The following is a 13,207-nucleotide window of genomic DNA, read 5'->3' on the forward strand; positions in this document are numbered from 1 at the left end:
TGGCCCTTCTCCGGAGAGCCCAGAGCAGGAGCCTCCGTGGGCACGACGGGGAACCGGGCTGGATTCCCGGCCGTGGCCCAGGCACAAAGACGGGGAAGGAACCCACTACCTGTGTCTGGGGAGAAGCTCTGAGAGCCTGCCCCACTCCGTGCAATTTCAGGTGCAGCCCTGCTCCTCTCGTGCGTCGAGGACAAATCTCAGGATGTCCCTTAAATCTCACGATTTACAAAATACCTTGACTCTGTTTGCCGGGGCCTGGGCTCAACCTGCCCCTGAGCAGGATGACCCCTGCGCTTTGCTGAAAACGGCCTCAGCTTCCAGCAGCAGAACTACAGGCTGTGTCCGACCCTGGAAAACCAAGAACATGTAGTGTTCGAAGTTCTCTTTCGTTAACATAATGGAAACGCAAGGAGACGTAATCAACATTCTGCTTGAGCGTTGTTTTAAAAAACCACTTTATTTCAAAGAACAGATGAGTATTTTGCTGGCGACAAGTGGGAAAACAAATGGCCAGAGAACAGTTTGTCTTAATAAATAACAAAATGCCATTTATGTTTCTGAGACGTCTAGAACACATACCACATCTTCAATAAATAAACCCATGCTGGTGCTACCTCGCTAGAGACAGTTCCGGGTGTCTGGCGTGTGGAGGGGTGAAGCACATCAGAGCACCGGGCCCGCCCGCCCCCGCCACGTCCTCCCCGAGACCCGCAGGACAGCAGCAGTGGCCACCTTGGAGCTCGGACCCCAGATGTGTCCAGGGGCTCCCAGGGCCTCTGCCAGGCAGGCCTGGACGGCTTCTCGGCTGCTCACTTCCCGCCGGCTGGTGCTCAGGCCCGTGCAGAGCAGGACGAGGTGCCGGGAAAGTCTTCTGGGTGATGGGACGGCTCTGAGTTCCGTCTTGGTTCTGATCCAGGCGTCAGTTTCCTCCCAGAGGCTGGGCTCTGCGCCGGCTGCATTCTGGCGCCCACTGCGGCCTCGGCGCTCACCTGCTCTCCCATTCTAGACTGAGACACCTGAGAGACCCCGGCTCCCCTGAGCGCCACCCGCCTGGCCCCGAGCAGCTGCCGGGGCTCCTGCCTGTCCCGCCGTGTGTCCCAGGCTCCGTCGTGGAGACTTCCCGCACCTCCTTGCTGCTGTCGTGAGCGCCACGGCTCGCCTAAAAGAGGACCCGGACTTCTCAGGTTGGCTTTTGTGTCTTTTCCGGGTGTGTGTGCAAAAGGCAAGGGTACATCATTCTTTCCAACACAGGATCCTTTATTTGAACGTGTCCTTGACAGTTTGTGAGGGACGGGCCCAGCCTCCCTCCAGGGGACTCGAGGGGGTCAGTGTTCCTTGAACCTGGAAGAGGATAAAAGAGCCGCTGGCGACATGGCCGGCAATGGTCATAGGCCAGGCGCTGCGTGCGGGCGAACGTGCAAACCCTGCCCAGCCAGCTTCTCACCCTTCTGCGGAGGGTCTCCGGAGCCACATGGAGGGGGCAGCCCCCCGCCCACCCCGCAGGCCTGGGGGAGAGAGGACGGAAGGCAGGACGCCAGGCTGGCTCTGGGGCTATCTGTCACAAAGACAACAAAGAAGGCAATTTCCCTGACATTTTTCTCAGATTTTGAGGAGAGATTATGGCCATCGCAGCGACACTGAGGCATTTATCAGGAAAAGTGAGCGTGAACGAGCCATGCAATGGCAGGGACAGTGGGTGGGTTCATTAGAGCTGCCCTCTGACCCGGGGGGGGCGGGGGGCACTTACAGAACTTGGTCCGCGGTCGCAGACCCCGGGCAGCTCAGCTCCTTGTGAATGAGGCGGATCAGGAACTGTACCCAGAACGAAGAGGAGAGGCGGTTACTGACGGCGGCGAGCCTGTCAGGAGAGGCGGCCCCCACGCCACCCGCTGGGCTGCCCCGGGGGAGCTCCGAGGCTCCTTCAGGACATGAAGGACTCAGAGGCCCACAGGGGAGCGGGAGCCTGAGGCCCGGGCCCCATGGCGGGGCTGTGGGCCTGTGAGTCCCACTGAGGCCACGCTCCTGGAGGTAAGGCTGTTGGGACAAATTTCAGCCTACAATTTCCGGGTCAAGTAACGTTTAAAATGAAATGAGTCCAGTCATAAAATATCCAGATCAGAAACAGAGAATAAGGACAAGGTGACCCACGACCAGGGAGACACTGGGTGGGGGGGACTGGAGAGCCGCCAGGCACTGTGAAAGCCAGATGCGCATCTCCTGGGCCCCGGCACCGGGAGGCTGACCAGGCCATCTTTGGAGCAGCCGCACTTTATCGGGAAGCTTCTGGGAGAGAACCTGGCTCCGCCGGGACCCTCGCCCGCAGCCTGTGCAGAGGCTGTGGGACTAAACCAGGGACAGCTCTGCCTCACCTACCACCGTTCCCTCGAGCTCCTTTACCTGCTCACAGGGCCGAGTCGGTTTACAGAGCCAGACTAATGGTGGAACACCGCACCAGTGAGCTGGTTTTGCTTGTCTGTGGCTGTGGACCTGGTCTGCCCGCATGCTGACATCAGCCCCACAGGAGGGCCCCGTGTGCAGGGCAACAGGCTCTGGTTCTGGTGGCCCCCTTACAAGGGCAGCAGGTGCCCCTGGGCTCAGGACGGACCAGTGGGCTGAGAGAGGCCCAGCACGGGTTAAAAACCCACACAGCTCCACAGGACCCAGCTCAGGTCAGAGCTCTAGGAGGCAGGGACACTTATTGTCTTCGACGCTCGAGTTTCAAGCAGGAGCTTGAAGTCCCTCATACGACATGAGTTCAGGCTGAAGCGACCAGGTGTGTCTCCCACAGAGAAAGCGGAGGCCAGCTGCTTTGCTTGATCCTCAAGCAGCGCGCATGCGGTTAGAGTGGGAAAGCAGGGGGCACGTCAGGTGCTCAGTCCGGGGCTGGCGGCGACGGCAGCGACAGTGACATTTCTGTTGCGCAAGCTGACCCTGGGAATCTGAGCCTCCAGCCCACTAGCATCCGCCTGCTCAGCTGGAGCTGGTACCAATCCATACACATCCCCCCGCCACGTGCAACGTGTGAAGTGCAAGCAGGAGGAGCCTCTGGTTCCACGGGGCGGATCACGGGAGGGGAAGAGGGAGGAAAATGACAAGAGATTCATGTGGCCTGAAATATAGCGCAGACGGTAGCAATGAATCTGAAGGTCAAAGGTGACTAAGTGCTGTCTGCAGGCAAGACCAGCCGCCTGGAGCCCCCGTGACGCGTGTCTGCGGGGGTAAGCCTATGCATGTGACAGCATGGCCACCAGGCTTTGGTCACGCTCCACAGACAGTCCTGCAGGGCGCCCAGATCTGACCCCTCTGGGTGACCTGCCCGGGGATGCCGAGGTCCCCAGCATCAGACTGGGGAGGTCCCAGAAGAAGTATGGCAGGTGTTTACACCGCCCACTGCAGGGCGGCTCCTCTCCCGACCTCGCATCTCACCCGGCCAGTCCAGCTTCCTTTCGGTTATTATCTGCCTGCGGGTATGTTCATGTTCTCATCTCTGTCCTTCCTGAACCGTGACATGTCAGTCTGCAAACTCTGTGGCTGACCGGCCGGCGCAGGCCGTTCCCAGTCCCGTTCGGATGCGTGTGCTCACCCCGGCTTCTCTGTCAGCTATTTTGTCTTCCCCTGTGCTCCATCCGGGTCTGAGATCCCTCCCCAGGGCTCGGAGCAGACCACCCGTGTGCGCTCCGTCCTGTACTTGGTCTGCCTCTAGCGCTGGCCCCCGCCTCCCTGTCCGAGCTGCCCCTGGGCTTCCTCTGTCTGCTCCACAAACTCGCGTTCGGTGCTCATGGACGCCGTTCCTTCCCGGACATCTCCCGTAGTGTCTCGTGGGCTTATTGTACGTCCATCTGGTCCTCGTCTTCTTGGGCCAACGTGCCAGTGTTGCCGGTAAGCCCCCTGTTGGAGCCCAGCCCGACCCCTCATCTCCTCTCCCCGGGGGCAGAACCACCGGCGCCCCCATTCCCGAGTGGACGACTCGCCCTGAGGCTCCAGCCGGGGCCTCAGTACTTGTTTATGCTGCCTCGACACCGTGGGTCATGTGGATACCCTGCCTCTCCTCGGGGTTGCTGTGCATCTAGAAGGAAGCGTAAGGTGCATCCCCGACATTGGCGAAGGAGAGTGTTCAGTCTTCAAACAGCCCTCCTGGTGGGAGTCTCACTGCCACTTACCTGAAATGAGCTGGGGACTTAACCAAAACCCTCAGGCATTGACAAAAACAAATATTCTTAGGAACAGCCTCTTCAAACCTAACAGGCTCCTGAGCTGAAAGTTGACGTTGAACTCTATCTGAAACAGCCCTGGAGTGAAAATACAGAACTTTCAGGTGATTGACAGAGCTGAGATTTCCAAATCCTCAGCTCGCTCTTACTGGGATCAACGTCAGGCGTATTCTGGGGAAGCGAGGGGAGGCACGTGGCTTCAGGTCAGGGACTCCGTGCCCACTAGCCACTCCCAGGGCCGCGCTGCACGCCTCTGACTTGTGCCGGGTCCCGTCTGCCCTGCAGCACACCCAAATCTTAGGGCAGCCACCAGAGAGCAGGGTCGCCAACAGAAGCGCTGGGCGCCTGTCCCCATAGCCTCTGCTCCTTCTTTCCCATCCCTTTGGGTGCTGGGAGTCGGGCTGCTTCGCCAGGGCGCTGCCGGATGCAGGAGGAGCATGGGGGCAACGGGGATCACCGTGCAGGAGTGGGTTTCGGCTTGCCATCTCCTCCAGTCCCCTCGATAGTCCTGTCTTGGGGTGCTATTATTATGCCCATTTAACCACCGTGGAAGCTGCAGGACAGAGGCTGAGTCATCTGCTCCAGGTGCACACCCGCCGACGGATGACAGGGCTGGGATCCCACGCCAGGGTACCCCTGCTCTCTGCCTCCCTACCATCCTGCCCAAAGCTGCAGAGCAGGATGGGCTTGCTTCTGCTCTGACGTTTGCTCAGACCAGAAAGAGGAAGGCCTCGGATCATGAGCACTCAGGGAAGTTGGGCTCTGTCACAGGCCAAGCCTCCCTTAGACCCACAGTTCCCGTGGAAGAAGTGTCCCCAGCGTTCGGTCAACAATCAGAGAGACTTACTAGTAAGGCACAGGCGTCTGCGAACATCAGCATGTAGAACACATTGTTCCATCCAGACGGGGACAGGAGCCCAGCCAGCAAAGGGCCCAGGGCTGCTCCTGGGAGGGGGCAAAGGGACACAGGTGAGCCGTGTGAGGAAGACTCCGGAAGGTGGCTCCGGAATACCCAGGCCCCAGGAGTACACAGCACGGTGCTCAACACCACCTTCATGGTTAACAAAAAACATGTTAAAACAACAAAAACTCATTCTCGCCACTCAGGCTGGTGGGGATGGAAAGCTCACGAGTACCCAGTACCGTGAGGGTGCGGCCAGCACAACCTCTCTCTGGAAGCAAATCTAAAAACACATATTGACCTTAAAACGTTCATTCTTCGGACCCAACAATCCCAGTGAAAAACTTTATTAAAGAAATCTGAATCTAAAGCACAATCTTAGATATGTTTATGTTACGAGACGTATAATTGGTAAAATACGAGTAAGGTTTGTAGGCACTAAATACTGTATCAGTGCTAACGTCCTCATTCTGATAATTAGGTGCTGTGGTTATATCCTGGGCTTCTCTGTCTTTAGGGAATGCCACGGAATACATAGCTCCTGGTAAAGGAGCAGCGTGTCTGTAATTTGCCCCTAAGCGGTTCGGGAAAAAATACACATATGTATATTCTTACGTGTGCGTGTGCATACATGTGTGGTACAAATGTGTGTGCGCACACGGAGCAGATGAAGCAGATGTAGGATATGTGAATTCTCTGTACTATTTCTGCAACTTTTCTGTAAGTCTAAAATTATGTCAAAACGATTTTTGAGAGACTATGAAATTGAAAGAAAGCAAACATTCCTCAAAATGCCCAAAGATATCCAAGAATGTTGCAGCAGTTTGGGCATTTATTGTCCTAAAAGAGACAGGAATAGATTATGATCTGTGATAGGGTGGGTCATCGTTTCGACACAGTCAAAAGTACGAAGAATCTACATCAAGTTTTCCTGACACTCCACCCCAAGAGGTAGAGTATGGGGGTCTTTCGCACTTCGTACGTACTAATGTTGTTCCAAGTGTTTACAGGTAGCCTTTACTACCTGTATACCTGAGAAGTGATTGCATGTGTGTTAAGTCTCAGGGGAGCTTCCAGGTAAACACAGTAGATTGCTCACGTGTGCTTATTTCTACACCTCCCAACACCACAAAATGCGCCACATGTGAATTTAACAAATTGTAAGCCCACAAAGAGAAGGGCAGATGAGAGAAGGCACCATTCTTAGAGGATGGACTTTCAAGGGCACGACAAGGACATGGGCTCCAGTCTCCTTGCTCGGAGAGTGACGGGTGACGGCCTGAGGACTCCTTGTTCAGAGCCATGCCCGTCCACGCACATGAGGCAGGGGAGGGTGGAAGGTGAGGGAAGGTAGGCCGTGGGTGAGAATCTTTTATGAAGAATTATTGGATACGTCCCTCCACACTCCTGATCCCAGGTTTCTCCTTCTCAGCATCACTCCAGGGACCACCCCCCACCCTCACAAGAGAGCAGCCCCTCAGCCTTTGGAGACTGTGAACCAGAGGTGCTGGGCTTGGGGATTCGCGTGGGGATGGGGCAGCGACTAAGTCAGGGAATGCAGGTTAATCCACCACTTCCACCAAGGAGGCACCTCCCCACCCCCACGACGGAATGCTGTCTCAAGGCCCACACCCCAGCAGGCACTGGCGGTCTCCTCCTCCAGATTCCAGTCTGATCCCATGACTGTGAAGATCAGCGGTTGATATGCCATCTCATGCAGAAAGGGCTTCCAGTAAGTGCTCAGTGGCTCATTCTTAAATACAAATATATGAAGGGCCGGCCAGATTCATCAGTCTGAGGAAAGTCCCAAACAAGCAGGGAGGAGGGGAACTCAGAGGAAATCAACAAACTGGGGAGGATAAAATGCCCAGAAAGCTGTAATACCCTCAAAGAACTGATAGAAACTTAAGTTGAACCAGACGATATTCTCACATTGATACCTGAAAACCAGGATCAGCAATTTCACGAGTCAATCTAACACATGCTGCACCCAAGAAATAAGAACAGGATGCACTAGGCTTCCCCTCCCCCACAGTACCTCACGCCCTTCCTTTCCAACACGGCGTCGCACAAGGCTCCCGCAGAGAAGGGTGGTGGGAAGGGCCGTCTGCCATCAACAGCGTAGTGGTCAGAGAACACACCATCAACGTTCACAAGCACGTCCATGGAGTGGGTTTCAAGAAGCATGCCCCTCGGGCATGCAAAAAGATCCGGAAATTCGCCGTAAGGAGCTGGAACTCTGCATGTGTGCATTGACACCTGGCTCAACAATGCCGTCTGGGCCAAAGGAAGAAGGGAATGTTCCATACGGTATCTGTGTGCGGTTGTCCAGAAAATGTAATGAGGATGAAGATTCTCAAGCAAGCTCTCTACGTCGTTTACCTATGTACCTGTCACCACTTCCAAAAATCTACAGTCAATGCGGATGAGAACGAATTGCTGATTGTCAAATAAAGGTATAGAACTGCAAAAAAAAAAAAAAACCAAAAAAAACAAACAAAAAAAAACCCCAAAAAACAAAAAATGAGATGCACGCAAGGGGCAGAAAAACGTTAATGAATTAGACAACCAAAGTGAAGGTCGGAAAGTAAAGTCAAGAACATCTCTGAGAAAGCAGAGAAAAAAGAAAAAGACAGCAAAGAAGGAAAAAAGAAAGAAAAAAATTGAAGGATTAACCCAGAAAGGTTAACCTCTGACTAATCAGTTTTCCAGGAATTAAAAACAGACAGCAGTAGGGGAAACGTGTCAAAGAAAACACAGAGCAGGATTTCGCAGAGAGGAAGGGCATGTGTCTCCAGGAGAGGTGGGCCCCTGGGTGGGGGCCCCGGGCACAGGGGATGAAGAAAGGTGCCCAGAAGTCTTTGGGGGAAGCAGTCAGAGGCAGAAATGAGGGCTGGGACGAAGGTGACAATGGACTTCACAACGGAGACCAGGGAAGCTATAAGACGCTGGAATCCTGAAGAAAACGACTTTTAGCCCGGGATTGGGATTCATATCTACAAGCTAGAGCAGAATCCAGACCGTGCAGACTCCCAACCCTCAAGCTACTACTCAGGAAGCCACTGGAAGTCTCCTCCATCAAAGAGGAGCGGAATTGGCGGCTAGAAGATGGGTGGGCACGTGATGGAAGGGGTCGCAGGAGGCGGGGGAAGAGGCTCTGGGGCGAGGCGCAGGAGCAGCGGGGCCAGGCGGCCCCTCACTGCTGATGGTCGGAAGCAAGGGAGCGAGCATGAGCGATGCTAACATGATGAGGGGTGCTGAGGAGGATGGGGAAGGGGGCTCGGGGGCACAAGAGCCGAGCCCCAGCCTCCTTCCTAGGAGGACAGCAGACAGTGTCAGCCTGAGGAATGGAGGAGCATGTAGACTCGTATGCAAGTCAGACCAGGGGGACCAGCTGAAATGGCTGCTTCTAGGAGGAGGGAGCTGGGGGGCGGCGCACAAGGACCAACATTTTCCATCGTAATTAGCTTGTAAGGCTATCTGGCCTCGAAAGTGACATCATGTTTTACTTTGATAAGATAAAAACTAGCTGGAAAAAACTCAGGGCTCTATGTAGTTGCTCTGTGTACGACACACAGACACAATGAGCCTCGTGTCCCACGGGAAGGCCACTCCAAGAGCGCTGGGAACACACCAAACGGGTAAAGTGCATCATTGGAACCACATGGCCCCAGTGAGCTGCAAGAAGACACGGGCTTATTTACCATGAGCTGAGCTCAGCCTCCGTCGAAACCAGGACTGGCAATATCGAACAAAGGCGTCAAGGTGAACGCTCTGAACGGCGTGCATTTCCACTCGAGCTGTTCTTTCTCCTGTGCGGCGGGGGCAGCACTTACGGCGAGAAACGACAGGCGCCGCTTGGTGCATGGTGGCTGTGGCCCGGCCTGCGGGCTGGGGGCTGGCAGGGCTGCAGGTCAGGGGCCAGGTGGGAGACGGTTACCCTCTGCTGTCCTTCGTGTGGGGGAGGCGCTCCGAGCTGAGCCTTGGTTTCTACTGGCGGCTCACAGACGCGCTCTCCATCCTCAGCCAGACCCTTCTGCTCCCTCTTGTTTTGAGAAGACTATCAGGAAAGACATGTTTTTCCACCTGATTCACAATTTCCCTCCTTGTAAACTGCCATCCTCTGCTCGAAAACAGCTATGGGGGCCGCCGGCAGGGTGCAAGTCTGCTTGAAGAAACGGCTTCATGGTTGCAGCTGGGCTGACTCGCCATCTGTCCTCTGGGGACAGAAGGTGGTTCAAAGTCACGAGGCTCATTAGAACGGAGCTCAGCACAGAAGCGTCCCGACTTCTGACCGATGTGTGTGTCTCCCCGGCCGAGCTACGTGACTGAGCAGAGCCGTGGACCCTGCACGCAGACAGAGCCATGCTGCCCCCCACACGCCCGCCGCTACCCTCTCTCTGGACGCATCCCCAGGCCCCGAGGGATGCCTCGAAACGTCAGAGGGGTGGCTGCTAACATTGCCCAGCAAATTCAGTCACCTCCCCCCCCGGATCCAAAAATGGGGCAGGTATGACTTTGGAGGAAAATAGACGCTCAAGCCTGGCCCCCTCGCAACGGCGACTTTGCTTAGTGCATCTTGGAACACGCGGGACCTGCCACATGAAGCCAGCTGCCGGAGCCCCCGGGAATGGCAGTCGGAGCACGGACAGGGCTCCTGTGACCCAGAGGTGGGCGGCCCTGTCCCGATGAGTCGTGCGGGCTGCGGCGAGCCCAGGGCCTCGCTGGCCTGGCCCCTCCCCTGTGAACTCAGCGGCCTGGACAGAAGTGGCCTGGCCCCACCTGCGATCCTGGGTGTCTCAGAGCACCCAGGCCATTCATTTCACGCTCGTTTACTCAGTGACTACTATGTCCAGGTGCTGTCTCTGTGCTGAGAATTCAGCAGAGATCGGAGCACACAGACTCCACCCAGGTCCACAGAGCTGACAGGCAGAATGTGCTGCGGACAAGAGACTCCAGGGAAGAGGCACCCTGAGTGCGGGTGACGGGGATCCGCCTTCCAGATAGGCTGAGAGGTCCCACAGAGGACCTGTGTGCTCTGTGCCGTACACAGAGCAACTGCGTAGAGGCTCATTGTGTCTGTATGTCATACACAGAGCAAGTACGTAGAGCCTTGAGTTTTTTCCAGCTGTGATAGCTGAGCCAAGACTCCAAGGGCACGAGGGCACAGGCATGAGGTCCCCGAAGAGAGCTCCTTGGGCACAGCACACAGTCCGTGCAAAGGCCCCGCATGGGGACACACTGGTGTTTGCGAGCATCAACAGGGAGGCCACATGGCTTGGGAGAGCGGCGGGAAGGACTTCAGATTCTCCATTAGTAAGACAGCAGTGGGTGTCCAGGAGTGGACGGTGGCTGTCTCTATCCAGCTAGCACAAAGGGCCTTGGGGACCGCCAAGAGAAAATCTCAGCTTCCCACAGTGGTGCGGAAGGACAGCCCCAGGAGCCAGGCTCAGGTGGAACTGTGCTCTTCCTGAGCCGCCTTTGTCTGGAAAGAGCTTGGTTTTACTGCTGTGAGATCGTCCTAGATGCCCAGGTGTCCCTCCCCATCTAGCTTGCCCTCTCTCTCACGGTCCCCTTCCTGCGGGAGCCTGGGGCAGCAGGTGACACCGGGATGCCACCCAAGGTCCTCCTGGGTAGCCGTGGGCGCCACACCAGCCAACCTCCCGAGCTTCAGCTTCCCACGTCTGGAGAGGGGCAGGTGTAGGACGGCAGGTGCCCTGTGCAGGGCAGGGCCCCTGGTAGGGGGTGGTCACAGCACATGTGCTCCTGGCAGGAAGGCTCGAGAAAGGTCAAGAACGTTGCCGTCAGCCTGCTGACTTGTCGGTAAGAACACGCTTGTCACTATATTGGTTCCCACCTGACCATCTCTGAGTGAAGGACTTGCTTATTTTGCCACCTTTCTTTCCTCCAGAATATGCTACTGAATGCTCTTCGAGAACCGTAATGAGGGGCGCCTGGGGGGCTCAGTTGGTTAAGGGTCTGACTCTTGGTTTCGGCTCAGGTCGTGATCTCATGGGTCGTGGGATCGAGCCCCGTGTTGGGCTCTGGGCTCAGTGGCGAGTCTGCTTCGCCCTCCGCCCACCCCCGCCACTCATGCTCTCTCTCTCTCAAATAAATAAATCTATCTTTAGAAAAATAAAATGAGCCTCTTTAAAAATAAAAAAAGAACCATAACGAGGCTGGTAACACCTGCATCTTGTATGCCTGGGGACCTATTAGTGTTCCTGCCGTTTGTATTGGGTTAAGGGAATGGTTAATTCCCGTCTTGAGTGGGAGTGATAAACGGGACCAGTGGCCGCAGTCGCAGTTTGCCAACAGCTGGCTTCGGTGAAAACCTGAGCGTGCGTTTTTTCCCACGGAGGGAAAGTACTTGCAACCAGTCCCGTGCCCGTCCTTCCTGTGGAGCCACCCGACCAGGGGACAGACGCCTGCACGCCCATGTACCCCAGATCAGCACATGCTTTTGATCTGATCAATTCTGTAAAAGGCCAAGCTGTCCCTTATTATTTGTCTGTTTGTAAAGTTTATGTGTCTTTTTTTTTTTTTTTAAGATTTTATTGATTTATTTGACAGAGAGAGAGAGAGAACACAAGTAGGCAGAGCGGCAGGCAGAGGGAGAGGGAGAAGCACGCTCCCCGCTGAGCAGGGAGCCCGATGCAAGAGTTGATCCCAAGACCCTGGGATCTTGACCTGAGCCAAAGGCAGATGCTTAACCGACTGAGCCACCCAGGCGCCCAGGCTTATGTGTCTTAACTCATTTAATAAGTACACTGTTTATCTGTTTCTGAATGGGGACTGAGCTTTTTGAATACTGAAATTGATCTGAACATCCTATCTTGGAATTACGTTTTCTACTTGAAATTTTAAAAATCTGATTGATGAAAATTCTGTAACATACTGGAAACGCTATGGATGTGTTTGGGTGAGCTGGTGTTCTGCTACGCAGGGTCTTGCCCCTAGACTGAACGTGGGGACCCAGTCCTCACCCTTTGCTGCACGCTCCTTGAGTCTGTGTGCGTGCCATGGTTTGGTCTTAGGAAACATCAGTTTTTCACAGTAACAACTGTTAGAGCTTTTTTTTTCATTAAATGATCTAAACTTGTCAATAACAATTATCTGAACTCTGTGGCACCTACACTAATCAAATTGCCCTTAGCTGGTTTTTGTAATAGATGATTAACATACATTAGCAACTCTGCCGAAATACTAATTGAACTTTAAGTGATTATGAATACCGTACTTTTTCATCAGTAAAAATTATAATTAAATTATTGAGTGCATGTAAGTACCATATTTATGACATGAGAGATGTTTTCCATTTTGTCAAGTTAGATTTTATATGTGATTATGTATTAAGATTAAATTTTTAATTAAGTTCCTTTTGTAAAATTACTAAGAAAGGGGAGTTTCTGTCTTTGCTTGTTGACATTTTCCTTCCCTGTGTCTGTAAAGAACTGTCGTGTTGCAGGGACTCTTTCTTCTGAACTCTGCCATTTTTAAGGCTCTGGTGCCCAAATCCCGTATCAACCTTTATATTTTTAAATTACAGTGTTGCACTCATTTGTAGACAAAAAAGATACTTTTACTAGCATGATGATACCATCTAACTAAAAAGAATCTTTGATTCTTGAAAAATAATCTTTTTTTTTTAATTTTATTTATTTTTATTTATTTATTTTTAAAGCTTTACGCCCAACGTGGGGCTTGAACTCACAACCCTTGAGATCAAGAGTGGCATGCTCTACTGATGGAGCCAGCCAGGTGCCCCAATAATAAGCATTGCAACAATAGTGTAAAGAGTGTTTCATGCACTTAAAAAAAAAAAGGCCAGCCAATCCTAATATTACCAAAGTACCTGGAATCCTTGGCAGTTGTTAATTAGGATGTGACAATCTGGTTTCCCCTATGACCACAATTAACCTCTTAGAGTTAAAAATATCCACGCACCTACAGACCCAGTCCCGTCGATGATGGCGGTCACAGTGGCGAGGGCATGGGAGTTTCCCTTGAGACTTTTGTGCGTGCCCTAGAAGAGAGGGGACAGCAAACGTGATGCACATCTGGGCAGCCTCAGTGAGAAACAAGCCTGCCCCTC

General features: G+C 53.9%; 1 protein-coding gene across 1 annotated transcript in view; it reads right to left on the reverse strand.

Moving 5' to 3' along the window:
• Positions 1 to 695: 695 nt before the first annotated feature.
• SLC37A1 (solute carrier family 37 member 1) overlaps positions 696 to 13,207 on the reverse strand; it is a 62,447-nt gene continuing 49,935 nt past the window's right edge. The window contains exons 17-20 of the mRNA XM_021679159.1: positions 13,060 to 13,138; positions 5,059 to 5,156; positions 1,748 to 1,812; positions 696 to 1,341 (exon numbers count right to left, since the gene is read on the reverse strand). Of these exons, the coding sequence (XP_021534834.1) occupies positions 1,326 to 1,341; positions 1,748 to 1,812; positions 5,059 to 5,156; positions 13,060 to 13,138 (258 nt within the window). The 3' untranslated portion in view covers positions 696 to 1,325. The remainder of the gene's footprint in view (positions 1,342 to 1,747; positions 1,813 to 5,058; positions 5,157 to 13,059; positions 13,139 to 13,207) is intronic.

Source organism: Neomonachus schauinslandi, chromosome 1 (assembly GCF_002201575.2).
Source record: "Neomonachus schauinslandi chromosome 1, ASM220157v2, whole genome shotgun sequence".
Taxonomy (NCBI): domain Eukaryota; kingdom Metazoa; phylum Chordata; class Mammalia; order Carnivora; family Phocidae; genus Neomonachus; species Neomonachus schauinslandi.